Source organism: Clarias gariepinus, chromosome 16 (assembly GCF_024256425.1).
Source record: "Clarias gariepinus isolate MV-2021 ecotype Netherlands chromosome 16, CGAR_prim_01v2, whole genome shotgun sequence".
Classification (NCBI taxonomy): domain Eukaryota; kingdom Metazoa; phylum Chordata; class Actinopteri; order Siluriformes; family Clariidae; genus Clarias; species Clarias gariepinus.
Genome location: NC_071115.1, coordinates 31,260,001 through 31,279,898, shown reverse-complemented (window position 1 = coordinate 31,279,898; position 19,898 = coordinate 31,260,001). Strand labels below are relative to the sequence as shown.

General features: G+C 40.3%; 1 protein-coding gene across 1 annotated transcript in view; it reads left to right on the top strand.

The window, feature by feature from the left end:
• The first annotated feature begins 1,010 nt into the window (after positions 1–1,010).
• LOC128544465 (prolyl endopeptidase-like) overlaps positions 1,011–19,898 on the top strand; it is a 21,376-nt gene continuing 2,488 nt past the window's right edge. Inside the window, exons 1-12 of the mRNA XM_053514596.1 lie at positions 1,011–1,207; positions 1,505–1,579; positions 2,586–2,719; positions 3,076–3,206; positions 3,353–3,562; positions 6,143–6,264; positions 7,496–7,601; positions 9,171–9,362; positions 12,017–12,214; positions 12,438–12,541; positions 15,406–15,542; positions 15,959–16,053. Of these exons, the coding sequence (XP_053370571.1) occupies positions 1,166–1,207; positions 1,505–1,579; positions 2,586–2,719; positions 3,076–3,206; positions 3,353–3,562; positions 6,143–6,264; positions 7,496–7,601; positions 9,171–9,362; positions 12,017–12,214; positions 12,438–12,541; positions 15,406–15,542; positions 15,959–16,053 (1,546 nt within the window). The 5' untranslated portion in view covers positions 1,011–1,165. The remainder of the gene's footprint in view (positions 1,208–1,504; positions 1,580–2,585; positions 2,720–3,075; positions 3,207–3,352; positions 3,563–6,142; positions 6,265–7,495; positions 7,602–9,170; positions 9,363–12,016; positions 12,215–12,437; positions 12,542–15,405; positions 15,543–15,958; positions 16,054–19,898) is intronic.

The window sequence follows — 19,898 nt, the reverse complement described above, 5'->3', positions numbered from 1 at the left end:
AAGTCGTCCAGGTCCTGAAGCTGCAAAGCCCCAAACCATCACACTACCACCACCATGTGTGACTGTTGGTATGATGTTCTTTTCATGAAATGCTGAGTAAGTTTTACACCAGGTATAACAGGACACACACTTTCCAAAAAGTTTTGTCTCATCCGTCCACAAAATATTTGCACAAACATCTTGGGGATAATCAGGATGTTTTTTGGCAGATGTGAGACGAGCTTTTGAGTTCTTTTTGGTCAACAGTGTCTTTTGTATTGTTGAATCATAAACTCTGGTCTTAAGTGAGAAGAATGAGGCCTGCAGGGCTTTAGATGTTGTTCTGGGTTCTTTTATGAGCTCCTGGATTAGGGGTCGTTGTGTAAACTCTCGGAGTAATTTTGGGAGGCCGACTGCTCCTGGGAAGGTTCACCCCTGTTCTCCATGTGTGGATAACGTCTCCCACTGTGGTTCACTGGAGTCCCAAAGCCTAAGACATGATTTTGTAACTCCGTTCAGACTGATACTGTTGTATTGTTATTGTTATTGTTTCTCATCTGTTCTTAAATTTCTTTAGATTTCTTTGTGGCATGATCTGATCATTCACATGAAAAGGTCAGGCAGGTAACTCATCATTTAATCATTCATCAAACTGCATTATACAGTATATTTACCCAGATTATATTTATGTACTATTATTTTGTTGTTGTTGTTGATGATCTGAGTCATTTAAGTGTGTTAAATATACAGAAAAATAATAATCAAGAAGCGGCAAATACTCTTTCACATCACGGTGTATAGAGAATCATTATGTTGATTTCTTTTTTAAAGATTTCCAAATTTTTTACAACCTTACAGAAAGTGTCTCTAAAATATGGTCCAACATTTTACGCACACACACACACACACACACACACAAAAGACTTTTTCAAACGCTCCTCTGTATCTGTTCCACATGCCGGTCGCCTTTGATGTCACTTCCTGTGGTGCCGGAATAGAGAGAGAGGGGGATGGGTTTGGGGAAGAACAAGGGAGATGATTTGCTTTTGCTTTCACTTTGTACTCTCGGGCAGCTGACTCACTGAGAATCTGTGTCCACACACACACACACACACACTCCAAAATACACACAAACACAAAAAAAAAGTTGCTAAGAGGACAGAAAACTCCACTCTGAACCTTCTACATGGCGTACAAATACCCTGAAGCACGACGAGACGAGAGTAAGGTGAGCATGACTTTCACTTTTACACACACACGCACGCACGCGCACACACACGCACACACACACACACACACACACACAAGCACTCTTTCTCTTTTGTTCTTCTGGTTTCTCTTAAAAGACACTGATGAATTAACATGCACGCACACACACACGCACATGCACGCACACGCACACACACACACACACACACACACGGGAAACTTTGAGTAGCTCACATTTCCTTTACCTGTTGTCAGGATTAGTCAAGCTGACCATGTGTGTGTGTGTGTGTGTGTGTGTGTGTGTGGTGTCCCACAGGTGAATGACTATAATGGGGTGAAGATCTCCGATCCGTACTGGTGGCTGGAAGACCCTGACAGTGAAGAGACTAAGGTGACACAACAACAACAACAATAATAATAATAAATATAAACAGGAACATGATGTCGTCGAGGTCAACGCTGTCACACCTCCAGAGTTGGGATGTGTGTGGAGTGTGCATGTTCCCCCCGTGCTCCCTCTGGGTTCTCCGGTTTCCTCCCACCATCCAGAGACACACAGTGTGGGCTGACTGGGGTTAACACATCGCCCGTAGTCACCATGCGCGTGTGCATGTACTCCCTGGGGTAGGCCTCAGGCCCCCGTGACCCCCCCCACACACACACACACCACACACACGCAGTACTGATGATGGACCAGTTCATCTTTATACACCCCCCCCCCCTCTTTTACATATTACTTATTTACAATATTTACAAAAAGTGTTATTTAATGACTTTAACTAATATTCTGCTTATTTTAACATTCCAACTAAACTAGAACTTTGAGGGTTTTAGTTTATTAAATTTAGTTTTAAACACATGTTAAGGTGTTTTAAAAAAAATTATAGATTTTTTAAATAAATTTTTATATGAGTGATCCAACTCTTTGTTGCAGATTTTTCAATTAACTAATCATTTGTTTATGTCAGAAAACGTCTTAATGACTTTACACAGACACACCAAGAAACGCGCATGTGTGTGTGTGTGTGTGTGTGTATTACAATACAAGACAAAGGTTTATATTTATCACTCAAAGGCAATTTGGGAACAACAATTATCCCAATCTGCAGGTCTTTGGACCGTGGGAGGAAACTGGAGAACCCAGAGGAAAGCCACAAAGCACGGGGAGAGCATGCAAACTCCACACACACACACACACACACACACACACACACACACACACACACACACAGACCCTGAGGTGGGAATCAAACCCTCAGCCCTGGATGTGTGAGACCTCAGTGCTAACCACTGTAAGGGTTTATATTCAGATAATAAAAAAAAGAGAATTTTAGGAGGTGTGTGAGTATTTTTATGTGTGTGTGTGTGTGTGTGTGTGTGTGTGTGTGTGTGTGTAGGCGTTTGTGGAGGAGCAGAATAAACTGACCATGCCGTTCCTGGATCAGTGTGAGGTCCGAGAGAAGTTTCATCAACGCCTCACTGAGTTGTACAACTTTCCCAAATACAGCTGCCCCTATAAGAGAGGAAAAAGGTGCGTGCACACACACACACACACACTTTTGTTAATTTAAACACAAACCGTTATTGTCTAATTACAGTATGGTTTAAAGTGTTTTGTTCTTAACATCACAGCAAATAACCAGTAAAGACACACATTTTTTTTATTTGATACTTTTTATTTCACTGATATAAATGTCACGCTCTACATTTTATCTGTTTATAGTTACATTTATTGTGGAGGAACGTCAGTGAAACACGCCACCTGCTGATCTCTCAGCTCTCACACACAGTTTCCAGATTCAGTCTCAGCACTTGGACCTGGTCCTAATGTAGTGAACGGAACCAATAAAATAATAACTGTAATAACCATCATCAATGATCCGGCAGGTATTTCTACTTCCACAACGAGGGACTGCAGAATCAGGACGTGCTGTACGTACAGGACTCTCTGAACAGTCCGGCGTCTGTCTTCTTCGATCCAAACACACTGTCTGAGGACGGAACCGTGGCTCTTAAGAGTAGGAACTGGAACTTACTCTCTCTTACACACACATCATGCTTCTCTCTGCCTCTCTCTCTTACGTTCTTATGTTTTCTAATTAATTAGTCTGTGTGTGTGTGTGTGTGTGTGTGTGTGTGTGTGTGTGTGTGTGCATTCTCTCAGTGGGCCGTCTGTCGGAGGAGTGTGAGTATTTTGCGTACGGTCTGAGCAGCGCCGGTTCCGACTGGGTGACGGTGAGGTTCATGAAGGCTGATGATCTCACTCAGCTTCCTGACGTCCTGGAGAGGGTGAAGTTCAGCTGCCTGGCCTGGAGCCACGACGCCAAGGGCATCTTCTACAACTGTTACCCCCTGCAGGACGGCAAGGCCGACGGTAACGCGCTCCTGATTCTAGTTTATTTAGAACACACACCCAACCACACACGTAACGATGTTTACCACCACTGTGTGTGACTGTTGTAAACATTATATTTACAGTGTCTTGTAAAAGTATTTACACCCCTTGAAGTTTTCCACATTTTGTCACGTTACAAACACAAACGTAAATGTGTTTTATTGGGATTTTATGTGACAGACGACACAAAGTGGCACAGAATTGGAAAATTATTAATGGTTTTAAAGATTTTTTTAACAATAAAAATCTGAAAAGTGTGGCGTGCACTTGTATTCACCCCCCTGAGTCAGAACCACCTTTTGCTGCAATTACAGCTGCAGGTCTTTTGGGCGTGTCTCCATCAGCTTCCCACATCTAGAGAGTGAAATGTTCACCCGTTCTGCTTGGCAAAATGGCTAAAGTTTAGTCAGATTGTCTGTGAACAGCAATGCTGACGCCATGACACAGATTCTCAATTTCACTTTAGGTCTGGACTTTGACTGGGCCGTTCTAACACATGAGAAGAATGTTTTTAAGTAATATGGAGTTCGTTATTGGCCTTCCACAACATGATGCTGCCACCACCATGCACAGTGTTAGTTAGCGTTTTACATTTAGACTAAAAAGTAACAAGTAACCGTCTCCCACGCTTTCTGTGTCCTCCACACGGCTTGTCGCAGACTGCAAACGGGACTTCAAATATCTTTCTTCAACAATGGCTTTCTTCTCGCCTCTTCTCCATAAAGGTCAGATTTGTGGAGGCCTCGACTAAAAGTCCAGTGGACAAATTCTCCCACCTGAGCTGTGGATCTCTGCAGCTCCTCCAGGGTTCCCATGGGCCTTATGGCTGCTTCTCTGATTAATGTTCCCCTCGCCCAGCCTGTCAGTTTAGGTGGACGTCCATGTCTTGGTAGGTTTGCAGTTGGCTGTACTCTTTCCTTTTTTGGGTGATGGATATTGTGAGATGTTCAGAGCTTGGGATGTTTTTTTTATAACCTAACCCTGCTTTAACTTCTTCACAACTGTATCCATGACCTGTCTGGTGTGTTCCTTGGGCTTCATGATGCTGTTTGTTCACTAATTCTCTCTAACAAACCTCTGAGGGCTTCACAGAACAGCTGTACAGTATTTATACTGCGGTTAAAATACAACAGGTCGACTCTATTTCCTGATTAGGAGACTTTTAAAGGTGATCGGTTCCACTGGATTTTTGGAGTATCAGAGTAAAGGGGAGTGAATACAAATGCATCACACTGTCAAATATTTATTTGTAAAAAAAAAAAAAAAAAAAAAATATTATTTTCCTTTCACTTTCCAATTCTGTGCCACTTTATGTTGGTCTGTCACATAAAATCCCAATAAAATACATTTACGTTTATGTTTGTAACGTGACAAGATGTGCTTGCAAGGCACTGAACACTAGAGTAAGACTATAAGGAGAAATATAACCCAGGGAACAACAGAAGGTAGCAGCAGCATACACAGTATAAACTGATAAAGAGATGTCAGCATCAGTGTAATTATATACGGCACAAGATACAGTGCAGGTTGTTTCAAACAAACAAGGGAATGTGCAACATGGTGCTGAGATGTGGAGATTAAATTTCAGTGTATAATCAGTAACCGTACCTGTATATTAATGGGGATGGTGGAGCGTGCGGTTGCTGTCCGACGGAGCAGTCCTCTTATGCTTCAGGCTGAAGTCACCTACTACAGTAGCTCCTGGGTCTTGCTGAGGTTCAGGAGGAGAATGTTCTCCTGGTAAAAGGTCCTCCAGGTATGTCTTTCCTTTGCTATCGAAGATCTGATCCACCACAACGGATCCGTCAGTGAACCTGATAATGGATTTGGAGTTGGAAGTCGTAGGTGTACATTGAGTACAGAAGGGGGTTCAGGACACACCCTGAGGGGCTGCGGTGGTAAGGGTGAGACATGCCCGCTCACTCACACTGCTTATGATCTGACGCCTTTTGAATCGAAGCTGAGGTCAGGACTTCAGGGTCAGAGGGGCAGGTTGGGGTTCCTTCAGTGCAGGAGTGATAACTGGCTGTGACAGGAAGAGGTTGAATATCTCCCTCTTGAAGGCTTTCATCATGTTGGGCTTTGAGAAGATGAAAGCTTTAACACTCTTCATGTGTACGCTGCCGTTAGCATCAATAGTGCTGTTAGCATTGCTAGTACAGTTAGCTGCAGCCACAAAGTGTCCAGCAGAGATGCTTCTGCATCCATCCTTCTGAAGTCTATCATCATTCCCACTTTCCTAGAGCCACCTTGCTGGATGAGGTTTCCTTCGACTGAGGTTTCCTCCTGTGACTCCACACTGCCTTGTACTCATTGGCGGTCCCGGGGTCGAGCCCCATGTCACAGGCAGCAGGGCACGGAGTGTCTCAGACACTTTTATCCAGTCCTGGTTTCTGGCTGGGAATTGTACTAATTATCTTTTGAAACCCAGAAACATACTTAATTTAAAAACTTTTAAACATATTTACTGTGTGTCTGTTTAAAGGGCAAATAATAAACGTATAGACACGTTTTTAGTGTTTTTAACACACTAAACAACAATAATCATTTCCCCTGCAGGCACGGAGACGACCTCTAACCTCAACCAGAAACTCTACTATCACGTGATCGGCACCAGCCAATCAGAGGACGTGTTGGTGGCCGAGTTCCCGGAGAATCCGAAATGGCACAGCAGCGTCACTGTAGGAGAAACTGCACCGTCACGCTTCCTCATTCAGCCAGGCCACGCCCCCATCCTCACGTGACCCGATAGAAACCCGCGAAAACGAGACGTTTTACTTCACTGACTTTATTTAAAAGCTACATAAATAACAGAAACATAAATAAATAAATAAATAAATAAATAAGTCAATAAATAAATGAGGTTTATAAATAGAGACCAGGCTGTAGCGACCCCTGATGGGGAACAGCTGAAATAACACCAACAACACCGCGAACATCCAGTAGAAGGAGGATTGACTTCCACTTTAGTTTTTCGGTCTTCACTTGAACTGATTGTTCGTGCTGTGCTCCAGGCGTTCAGTGCACTTTCCCTTTTATGGAGTTTGGTGGGTGTTACCACATGCAAATGAGCTGAGTCAGAAACCCAGGTTTCAATTAAAGGGAAAATCAGCAAATCTAATAAACCAGATCTGTTTGGCTCACACAAGCACTTACACACACATTCACTAACAGACTGATAAATGAGTCCCAGCAGAGGCAGAGTTCAGACTGTAAGCCCAATTCTATTGGCTTAATTACATAATCTTATATTTTATCAATATTTGATATGCTGGGTTTTTAATTATTTTATTAGCAATGAATAAACAGGGTTTATTGAGGTCACACTAGAAACAAACACACACACACACACACACACATAATCACCATGTAGGAGGCGGCGTTTACATCAAATCGGGACTTGTGGTGAAATTTCTGGTGAATGAGGGAGTAAAAGTGATTGACGTTTACATAAGACTTAAGATCCGCAGTAAAACATCTGAACGATACAAACATTTTAAAAAAGGCCGTACATCTAAAACAACGTTCTCCCCTGATGGTGTCCGAGCTCTAGTGAGACACTGGGATCAGTGCATTAGTGTATCAGGGGATTATAGAGAGACATCACGGGAGTGTTTACTCTCAGGACTGTGTTCTGTTATTCTGTACAAGCAAAAGTCCTGGTTTCACTCGAACACTGTATATTTACATTGTATGTTTCTATTACAGTGCCGTGTAATTAACATTAATTAAGATGAGGTTTAATAATAATAGCAAACTTTAATTATAATATTATTATTATTATTATTATTATTATTATTATTATTGTATTAAAAATGTACTCTCTCCCTCTGCCTCTCTCTGTCTCTGTCTCGATCTGTCTCTCTCTGCCTTTCTCTTTGTCTCTCTCTCTGTCTCTCTCTGTCTGTACAGATATCAGATGATGGACGATATTCTGTGTTGTCCATCACTGAAGGGTGTGAGCCTGTGAACCAGTTGTGGTACTGCGACTTACACCAGCTCCCTAACGGCATCTCAGGTGTGTGTGTGTGTGTGTGTGTGTGTGTGTTCATGTCAGATCATCAGATCCATCATTATAAATTAATAGCAGTGCCATTTATTAAATTACCTTACAGAAGAAGAAAAATAAGCGGTTTCATTAAAACATTAGATTTTATTAAAATACCAGTTTTTAGGGATTTTTTTTGTCCTGAGGGACACTGAGATGGCTACGAGTACATATTAGATATTTTCCTAAAACTGGTACTGTACATGTAAAACTTAATCATGAAGGAAAGTGAAAAACAGGAACAGGCAAAAAGTCCAGTGATCAGCAAACAGACTAACTGGGCAATTCCAAAATCACAATAAACACACATAAAGAGATAAGATCAAAACCAGAACATCAAACACTGTGTGCGAGGTGTGGTAACTTTAGGTAATGTCACACTCACACACTGAATCTGACATCACTCATTTATTCCTCACTTGCGTGAGTATGCGTCGCTAAAGCGTTTGTAGAAAGAGTTTAAGCTAATAATAATCTGATCTGATCTTTAATGTAATTTAATGTATTATTATTATTATTATTATTACTATTATTATTATTATTATTATTATTATTATTATTATTATTTGAGGTTGAAGCCCACGTCCATGTCTGTGTGTCTCTCTGTACAGCAGAACTCTCTGTCTAACTTATTAATACAAAGAAATCCCATTCTGTAAGGTTGAGTATCTTACGCCTTGTTTACACTAAGTTGTCCTTCTTTGGTGCTCAGACAAATACACTCCCTGTTCGGTAATCGGAGAGTGAATCACAGATGAGAAATGGAAAAAGTAGATCAAAGGATAAAGATGAAGTTTTGTCTTAAAACCACTCCAGCGTGTTAAAATTCACTTATACCACTTCAGCGCTGTTATTTCAGCCAAAGTGAAAATATGAACTAATCCCAGTCAAAATATTCACTTTATCTTTTCTAATTAATATCTATTGGTGCAGGTGTTTGTTTACATTAAGACAGTAGCGCATTAGGAGATTATTTTAAAGTAGATTATTAAATCATTTAGATTCACTGATGGTGCAGATTAAACTTTAGACAGAGATCTAAGGACTGCAGGAGGTTCAGTAACGTCTAGACGAACAGTTCTGTGTGATGCTAAGAGACAATCTGGCTGGAGAGATAGAAACTTTTTCTAAGACCGGTGTTTGGTCCTCCAATATATCACATGTAAAGTTATCATTGAATGTGTGATGAACGATGTACGGAGAAAACCTTTCTTTATTTATACAGATGTCTTGTTAAATGTCAGACACAGTCACTAACATCACAGCGGTAAACATTACGCATTATCGTAGCGTTACACTGATGATGTTGTGACACGGCCGTCATGTTTAGGAGGAAGTTCTGATTCCTGAACAGAAGTGGAAGATTCTGAGTTTTTGGTTTCTGTGTAACGTGACAGTGAGACGTCCCACGGTCGACGCCCACACTCACACATCTGCAGACACTTACTGTAAACCTGACCTTCCTCACCTCTGAGCAGGTCTGAGAGTGATCAGAGTGAGGAGGTGAACATCACGTCTGAGTGTCTCTCTGCTGTCTAGGTTTGTTGCCGTGGGTGAAGCTGGTGGACACGTTCGAGGCGCAGTACTCCTACGTGACCAACGAGGGCACCGTGTTCACCTTCCGCACTAACCTGGACGCACCGCGGTACCGCGTCATCAACATCGACCTGCAGGAGCCCCAGAGGGAGAAGTGGAGCACACTGGTCCCTCAACACGAGAAAGACGTCCTGGGTAAAAACAACACACACACACACACACACACACAGAGGTAGACAGACCGACTGATGACAGAGAGAGAAAGAGAAAAAAGTGTGAGACAAAGAGAGACAAAAAAGGGATGAAGAATCATTTTGTAGTTACACCTTTTCCTGAAAGATTTTAGCAATTGCTCATTTCCCAAACACACACACACACGCACACACACACACACGCACACACACACACACATGCACTTCCTCATTTCACTGCACATTCTGTAGAGCCGCCGTCCTGTGGTGTTCCTCCTGGTTTCCTCATGTTTCCTGTTTCGACTGAAAACAATGAAAAAAAAACTCTCTGCTCGTTGTTTTTTTCTTCTCAGAAGATCTGACCGCAGAGTGGGCACAGGACTTTCACTGGTCTGAGTTTCTCTGGATGAGAAAGAGGAAGTACGCAGTGTGAATTTAACAGCCGTGGATTCTGGGGATAATATCGGGTTTTGGTGTTTACATCATGCTGGTGCGAGCTCTGCAGTATTAGAGGAGAGCTACTGTACACCAGCAGTGCGTCTTTAATAAGTGGCCTCGTCTCTGTCGTGTAGATCATCTTGTGTACATTACACCTAATGTCGAAGAAAATATCTTTGTCTATTACAAAAAATGTAGAAATGTTCCTTCAAATAGTTGCAGATTCTCTAATCATGGTACCTTATACACAACCTGGCCAAAAAAATGCCTTTAGCTTTGATTACACACTCTGTGGTGTCCAGTTCGTGTGTGTAAATGATTCCTCCTGCTCTCAGAGACGCTCTCTCACACTGGAATACGGCGCGTGCCACCAGAGAAGATCTAAACCCTCCATAGATGTGATCCTCTGGTGGTTCAGTACATTCAGGTGGTCAGCTGACTTCATTTTATTGCCCCATAACGTTACTGAGTCTAGACCTGAGTAACTGATCAACCCCAGATCATAACACTGTCTCCAGAGGCTTGTACAGTGGACACTATGCATGATGGGAGCATCGCTTCATGTCATTCCCTTCTCACCCTGACACGCCCATCACTCTGGAATAGGCTCAGTCTGGACTCATCAGGTCACATGACCTTTCTCCATCACTCCAAAGTCCAGTCTTTATGATCCCTAACAAACCGAAGACTTTTATCTGATGAGTCTCAATAACAAGTGGTTTTATTATGGACACACAGCTGTTGAGTTCTCATCACATCGTGTGTGTGTGTGTGTGTGTGTGTGTGTGTGTGTGGAAATGCTTTTACTTTCACTATTATGTTATTTAACATAACATGTCAGTCAGTTTATACACGTACAAACGTTCTCATAATTTTATTTAGAAATGTCCAAATACTGAATGTGTGAAACCAGAGTATACGGCTGGTGTGGTTGGGTTCAGTGTACAGTACGTTGCGGTGTGTTCGTTTGTGTTGCTTAGTGTTGCACTACATCCATGGAAGCGATGGCGATGAACCTCTACCAGTTCCTCTTCATCGTCTTGCTTTGAGTCATTCGGACGAAAGTCCAGTAAGGCTGTAGTCACCAGTGCTGAAGTGGTTAGTGTCATGGGTTCTGGTGCGTGATGCCCCTGCTTCCATTCATGGGACTTTATCATCACGCCACTGATCAAAGCTCTGTTGTAATCCTGGCTTTATTGACCATTAAAACCGATGTCACATATATATATATATACACACATACATATACATATATATACACACACACACACACACAGAAATATCTATTTATCTATGGCTCAGGATTGTGAAGTATAAAGTGACATAAGTGTTTTCAGCACCACCAGGCGATATGATGAACTGAGTCACACAGGCACAGAAAAAGCACAGATACATATAGTATGATCACATGTTTTTTATGGTAGTTTTGCCAAGTATTAATAATAATATGCGCATTTTGTGAGTTCAACACTCATGCGACATCATTCCCATAATCGAGTCGGAGTAAAATTTGTGCATTTTAAAAGGAATAATACTTTTGGTGCCACCCCGATGCACGGTTAGATGTCTCAGGCCTTCTCTATATATGCAGGTGTTTGTTTGTTTGTTGTTTGTTTGCTTGTTTTTTTCAGTCGGACCAGTGCAGTCTTGCCAGAACGTATCTGCGCAGCTTGAGTGTTGAGGGTTAATCTGACTGCTTGGCCTAACTTTTATGTAGTTATAGTTTAAGTCACAGCCTCAAAGCAAGTTTATTGTGTAATTTAAACGAAACTGATTAGACAAACTGCTTTTGATTAGATTTGATTAGACACACTCCTAATGCACCTACACATCCTCATAACTCATTATGTGGAGAAGTTTGTGGTTAAACGAGCTGTAACTCAAGCAGCCGAATGTCTGAGCACATTTTACTTATCAGAAGATAAATTATTCAGAGTTAACTTTATAACTCGATAAGGGGTGGGGCTTAGTGTTAATGAGTGGGCACTTGGGGGGGGGGGGGTGTTTTTTAAACATTCAAATCTTATACTTTTTCTACGCAGTTCATCATCAGACAACTTTTATTTTTATTTTTATAAATTCTACCTAATGCACTGTTAATCTAGTGATTGTTGCTTTATTTCTGTCTCTTTAAACTATTTTATTTATTAATTTCATTTATTTGTGTTTTATTTCCTGATTTGCAAGTCTTGTGTTTGTGTGTGTGTATTTCCTCGGTAGGGTTTGTGGAATGTGTGAATCAGAGCTTCCTGTTGGTGAATACTGTGCATGATGTGAAGGACACGCTGCAGCTGCACGAGCTCTCGTCCGGACGCTGGATCCGCGAGCTGCCGTTAGACGTGGGCACGGTGGTGGGACTCAGCTGTAAGAAGAAACACGCCGACTTCTTCTACAAGTTTACCTCCTTTACCACACCAGGTGGAGTGCACAATGCACCTTCATCACCATCATCTACATCACTCTAGATAATAAAGCTGTGATTAAGAAAAATCAAGAAAACAAAGTTGAATCCAATAATTGGTGTTTTTATTAATCTCACTTTATACAGCCTCTGTACACCTGATTCATGTATGTTTAATACTACTTTACAGAGTTTTATTATTGTGTGTGTGTGTGTGTGTGTGTGTGAATTCACCTGCAGGAATCATCTACCACTATGACCTGAGTAAACCAGACGCAGAGCCCACAGTGTTTAGACAGGTGGAAGTGAAGGGTGTGCAGTTCTCTGATTATCAAACCAGCCAGGTACACACACACAACCACACACACACACACACACACACTAAAATGATTCCCTCTGATGAATTTGTTTTGTAAACCTCTGGTTTATTTTTTATCATAATTTCAGTCCTATTTCATTTCTAAAGGAGAAAAAAAGAAAAGAGTTCCTCAGGGTTCTATTTTGGGCCACATCAATCTACCACTGGAAATTGTTATATTTTGTGTTTATTTGTTAATTTATTAAAATAAATTTATTCATAAACTGATCAGTCATGACTTTCATTCAAAACACCTGCCTGATGTAGTGTAGCGCCCCCTTGTGTCTCTAAACACTGACCAGGTGCCTGAGGCCTGAACCTCTGTGTGGTATCAGGCAACAAGCTCTCAGTATGTTGTAAAGTGGATTGGACGTGTTTAATTCCACATGATTGGATTGAAATCTGGAGAATCTGGAGGCAGAGTCTCAAACTTTCAGTCGTGTTCCTCAAACCGTTCCTGAACAACGTGTGCAGCGAGAACTTTAGATTAACTTTTACCTGTTGTGCCTGCGTTCCTCAGTGGTTAGAGTGAAGGTTCCTGAAGGCCCACAGATGATGCTCTGCAACATGTGTTGTGACTCTAACTACTTATAAATATATGCACCCTTCATGTCACTCATTCATCACCTACACACACACACACACACTAGAAGCAATTTGGAAATGGCGATTAGGCTAGTCTGCATGTCTTTAGACTGTGGGTGGGAACCGACAGGAATCGAACCCAGACCCTGGAGATGTGAGTCCACAGTGCTAACCACTAAGGCATTGTGCCATCACCCCTCATGTGTTGTTTGGAAATTTCCACAACACTGGCTGTATGACACTGTCTCAAACAGAAAGCACTGGTGTCAGCTGGTCCTGTGGCACTGACTGTACTGGTCAGTGTCATGAGTTCTGGTGCGTGACAGCCTTGGCGCACGTCATTATGTTTTACTTCAGCCGCACTTCACGTCACGCATACAGTATGAAGGTGAAAAGCTCTAAAAACAGAGCAGACATGTGAGAAACCTGTCGCTTATGTGGATGAGTGCTTATCTCTGCCTTGAGTGGTTGTTGGTTCAAATCCAGGCTTTTTACTCTTGCTGTGATTCAAGGTTACACACACAGTATGACGGTTAAAAGATCTATATAAGGATGCAGCAGGATAACATGCTGTGGATGATGCGGATAAGCAATAGGCCCCGGATGGAGAGGTTGTGGGTTCAAACCCAGCATATGACTTTATCTGTAGTTCAGCGCTACATAAATGAAGATGAACAGCTGTGTAGAACACAGAGCTACTGTAGTATGAGATTGAGTAGCTGATACAGATGACCGTTTGCCTTTAGGTTGGAAGGGCGCTGGTTCAAACCTGTCTGTTTAATGTTAGCTGTGGTTCAGGGTTAATATATGAAGGTGCAGAGTTCTATAGAATAATCCACACCCAGAAGATCTTGTAGCTCAAGTACTGTAGATCAGCTATCGCTTCTGTATTGGGATGATCCTGGTTTAAACCTGTTGTTTAACGTTAGTGGCACTTCAGGTTTACTGGATGGGGTTAAAAAGGTGGAAACTCATAAATCAACCATCTGTGAGAGCCTGAAGCTCATGAAGGTGGGTGCTTGCATCTGGGCTGAGAGGTTACTAGTTTAAATCTGACATTTTATTTCACCACGAGGTCAGAGTTACTGTACATACAGTACATGAAGGAGAAAAGCTCTATGAAACAGGAAGTAAGAACAAGATCCTGTAGATTGTGTGTGTGTGTGTGTGTGTGTGTGTGTGTGTGTGTGTGTGTGTGTGTGTGTGTGTGTTTGTGCCCTGTCTTATTACAGCTGTAGGTCAGGTTTAAGAAGATGAAGGTGAAAAGTTCTATAAAACAACACACAACCACGAGGAGCTCATGGGTATAAGAGCTCGACCCTGGGTCAAGTGCTTGTGTGTGCGATGTTGCCAGGGTTACGTGTACAACGCTGAAAAGCTCTATAGAACTAACTTCAAATGTGAGACCCTGAAGTTCTTGTGAATGAGCTCTTCCTTCTGTTCTGAAGGTCATGGAGTTGAGTCGAGAGGTTGTTGGTTCACATCAGATTTTTAGCTTTATCTGTAGTTCCAGTTTATGTATAAGAAGGTGAAAAGCTCTATAAAAGAGGAAGCAGGAAGGAGATCCTGTAGCCCATGTGGATGAGAGAGTGGGTTGGGAGTGTGAGGTTGCTGGTTCAAATATGGTATATAGTTATAGTTCTAAGTTGTGTGTGTGTGTGTATGAAAGTAGAAGGCTGTATAAAAGAACACTCAGTCTCAAGCTCCTATAGCTCGTGTGGATGAGCACTCACTTCAGGAATGTAAGGTTGCTGGTTTGAACCCGTGTTTTACTCTGGCTGTTGTTCAGGGTTACTGTATGAAGCTACAGAGGTGAAAAGTGCCGGGCAGCACGAGTCCCTGCAGACCCTTAAAGGGGTCAAAGGTTGCTGGTTCGAACCTGGTGATTTCTCTTTAGCTGTATTTCAGATTTACGTACATGAAGTTGAAAAGCTCCATAGAACAGTGAGCTGGTACGAGATCCTGCAGCTCATGAGGACGAATCCCGTGTTGAACTTTAACTGTAGTTTATGGTGGTGTAACCAGTACAGTATATGAAGGTGAGAGACGGCTCTCATAATGCCTTTTAAAAATGACTCCTAAATAAGTGAAATTAAATAAAAATAACAAACACTTCTACTTCTGTGTGCTGAGTTTTACCTCCAGCTCTGTGATTAGACTGCACAGGTCATCACAACGTATCTGCTTTATTCCGGTGTTAAAAACTCACCCTGTCAGTGTGTGTGTGTGTGTGTGTGTGTGTGTGTGTGTGTGTGTGGTTTGCAGGTTTTCTATCCCAGTAAAGATGGCACGAAGATCCCAATGTTCCTGGTTCACGCTCGTGGTTTACAGAAGGACGGCTCACACCCTGTGTTTCTCTACGGATACGGTGGCTTCGAGAACGCCATCCAACCTTACTACAAGTGTGTATTCTGACTTCACTAATCTGTCTGTCTGTCTGTGTGTGTGTGTGTGTGTGTGTGTGTGTAAACAGATATTCACTTAGCAGCACTAAAACAACATTTCAGTGAATATTCCCGTCCTGTCCGTCCAGACGTCTGTGATCGTATTGTTGCTGTGTATCATGTTGGTTTTAAACTTAATTCTGTAATTTAAATAAACAGTTTTAACAGCAACATTGATCTCTATAATGTGAAAGTAAGTTTTTTGCAAAATCCACGACCGCAGTGGATCAGGAATAAAGTGATCCAGAGGTGAGTGAAGGTTTTATTTAAAGGCCTTAAGGGCTGTACTGCTGTAAAACTGAAAGTTAAATATGTGATATCACACTGTCTCTGTGTGTGTGTGTGTGTGTGTGTGTGTGTGTGTGTGTGTGCAGTACAGCAAACCTGCTCTACGTCAGACACCTGGGTGGGATTCTCGCCGTGGCCAACATCCGTGGAGGAGGAGAATACGGTCAGACGTGGCACAAAGGTACCCAGAACCTCCAGGGGTCCATCAGGCACCACGTCTTTATGATCTCGACTTCTTCACTGTTGCACATTAATTGTGATTCCTGGGGGAAAAAAGTTAAAGTGTACATGGTACGAAAACTAGGCGTAGGTGTGTTGGTTTAATATCTCAGGTATAAATATTAGTGCTGCAGGATCAGCACCATACGGACCTGCGCGCTGTTTAATCTCACGGGTCTGTGGGTTATTACAGCTAATGCACACAAAGTCTGGAATTCAATTCTTTTTTAATTTAACAATGTTCATTATCGCAAGGCAGCTTTACTGAACATAAACAAATTGTGGAAATAAATGAAAATCTTTAAGATAAAAGAGTAAAGACTGAAATGATCAGCCGAGGCCTGAGAGGAACCAGATTCTCCCGGGAACACATCCTCATCTCAGTAATATCGCACAGAATTAAAATAATAATAAATTAGCCGCGATGAATACAGGATATGTAAATACAAAATGGTACATTTAATAATTAAATACTGCAGTTTAAATCGCAGCGTTTGTTTAAACCAGGTTTGTTTCAATCAGGTTTGTTTGTTTTGCCGCCCTGTTGGATATTATGATGAAACACTTCATTTAAATAAACGCATAAAATAATCAGGGAAACCAGCCAAGAAAACGCTTTGATTAGCTTCTGTTACATCACTGTTTTACTGTTTATAAAGATTTGACTTCATACGGAATCAGGCCTTCTCTCATTACATAATTACCTCACACACCATTAAACACTCTAATAAGCCTGTTGTTCTCTGACGTTTATGATTAACTTGTTTATTCTGAACAGAATTCCTGCAGAGGATCACCTGAGCGTTCGCGTGCCATCTTGGCTAATGGGTTTCTCTGGAACGAGTCGTGTGCATACTGTTTTCATCTGAAGCATTTTCATTTTGTATTCGCACCCAGTAATTCCCTCGACTTGTTTACTGGGTGGAGTCATACGAGCGCTTCCTAAGAACGGCACGTGGCTTAAAATAACATCGATCAACACATCGTGCCAAAGCGATCAGTCATGGCAGAACTCGGGTCAGCAAAATAATAATAATAATAATAATAATAATATCAATGATTACATTAAAGCTCATTAGATTATTTTTTGCTTTAACCTCTAAACTATTTCTACAAACTCTTTAACTGTCAAGGACGCGCACTAACGCTGGTATTAATTATTCATGAATGAAATAAAAACAAATGTCGTTAATTAAAGAATTACTGTTAAAGCCATTAGCATTTGCATAATAAAATATTATGTTGAATTATGACTAATGAAATATTAGTAACAATTTACTTACATATATTTAGTATTTAAGTATTAGTTTTATTGTTTACATATTTATATCCAACAAACAAGTAAAACATTAAACCCACTGACAGGTGCCATTATTTTAAAGCATTTGATTATGTCCATTTTAGCCCCGTAATTCTCTCGAGTTGTTTACTGGGTGGAGTCACTCGAGCGATTCCAAAGAACAGCACATGGCTTTAAAAATAATCAATCAACATATCGTGCCAAAGTGATCAGTCACGGAACAGCTCGGGTCGGCACGGCACATCAGAGGGAAACTGAACTCTTCAGGGGGTTCATCTTCACTTTTTAAATAATAAACTATAGACTATAATCTATATAAATAAAGCAAAGGTTTTATCTGTACATTGGGTCAGAACGCTCTTTTAATGATATCAAGTTTTAAACACTGGAGGAGCCGAAACCAGTCTCAGAAATGTTTTATCTGTCTGTCTGTCTGTCTGTCTGACTGTCCAGCCAGATTGTCTCTCAGCATCACACAGAACTGTCTGTCTAGACGTTACTGAATCTCCTGCAGTCCTCAGATCTCTGTCTGAAGTTTAATCTGCACCATCAGTGAATCTAAATGATTTAATAATCTACTGTAAAATAATCTCCTAATGCGCTACTGTCTCAATGTAAACAAACACCTGCACCAATAGATATTAATTAGAAAAGATAAAGTGAATATTTTTACTGGGATTAGTTCATATTTTCACTTTGGCTGAAATAACAGCGCTGAAGTGGTATAAGTGAATTTTAACACGCTGGAGTGGTTTTAAGACAAAACTTCATCTTTATCCTTTGATCTACTTTTTCCATTTCTCATCTGTGATTCACTCTCCGATTACCGAACAGGGAGTGTATTTGTCTGAGCACCAAAGAAGGACAACTTAGTGTAAACAAGGCGTAAGATACTCAACCTTACAGAATGGGATTTCTTTGTATTAATAAGTTAGACAGAGAGTTCTGCTGTACAGAGAGACACACAGACATGTACGTGGGCTTCAACCTCAAATAATAATAATAATAATAATAATAATAATAATAATAATATTTATTTTTATTATTTATTATTATTATTATTATTATTATCTCACTGATTACATTAAGGATCAGCAGATTGTTATTAGATTTAACTCTTTCTACAAACTCTACTTTAACAGTCAACAACGCGTACTAACACTAGTGTTAATTATTCATGAATGAAATACATACAAATGTCGTTAAATAAGCAGCATTGTATTAAATTAAATATAAGTAATAATTTAATTTCATATAGTTAAATAAGTATTTGTTTTATTGCTTACATATTTATATCCAATCATCACATTAAACATTAAACAAACTGAAAGTGACATTATTTTAAAGTATTTAATTTGATACATTTTGAAAAATCTTTAGAAAACTTCTAAAACTTCATACTCACTTCTCATTAAACACAGCTTTTTACTTAATTAAAGGTAGAAATAATTTCTCTGCTTTTTTACACTCCCATGTTAGCACTCTGTGCAACATAAAACATTACAGGCGTTAATGATAATCTCATGATTAATTATTATATTTGTTTATGTTTAACGCAGGCACAACAAAGTAAAAGTGTCTTTTGGAAAGAAAATTAGGTGAACTTTTATCCAGCAGTCTGAATAATTCAGTCTCGTCTTTCTCTCATGAGCATGAAAGTGTTTTTAATACAGTAACTGGTATTAGAGCGCCCCCGACAGACTGACACTGAGAGGCCCGGCTTTAGTTCAGAGAAAATGTTTATACAGCCTGTGTTTTTAATAGATATAATACATTTAAAACATAAAAAAATAAAAATAAATAAATAAATATATATTTTTAAATGATATAAAAAATATCCTATATAAAAATCATTATTATTATTATTATTATTATTATTAAGGACGAACTACTTAAAATTAAATTAATTAAGTTAAATACAGTATTAAGTTAAAATATAGTACTGTGCAAAAGTCTTAGGCACCATATTATCTTTAGTAGTATGAATAATAAATGTTATTGTATATGTTTATCATGTTTGCTGTATTATATATAAAACCATTCGCTATTTTCAAACATACCTTAAAAATAGTAAATAAATAAGATTCCCTTTATCACATGCATGTAATAAAAGCGACATATTACAACATGACTAACTGATTTTCAAATATAAACAAAAAAAAGCTCTATTTTAGGCTTCTGTTTTCTTTTGCATGAAAATAGAAAGCAGCGAGTGTGAGAACGTTCCCAGTAGAACCCTGATATTCTCCAACAAGCTCAGTAAAACCTAACAGCTGTTTTATTTACACTACAATAATGTGTAAATGTCATGGGAACATAAAGATGCCTTCGAAAAGCCTTTAATGCATTTTTACATAAAAATAAACGTCTTCAGAAAGAGTAATGAAATAAACACAGTCCGTCTTTGGTGTGACGATAATCACTAGTGTTACTGTAGATCCAGATGTGTGTTGTTACAGCAGGTTTTACTAAGCGCGCAGGAGAGAATCTGGAGTCTTCTGGGAACT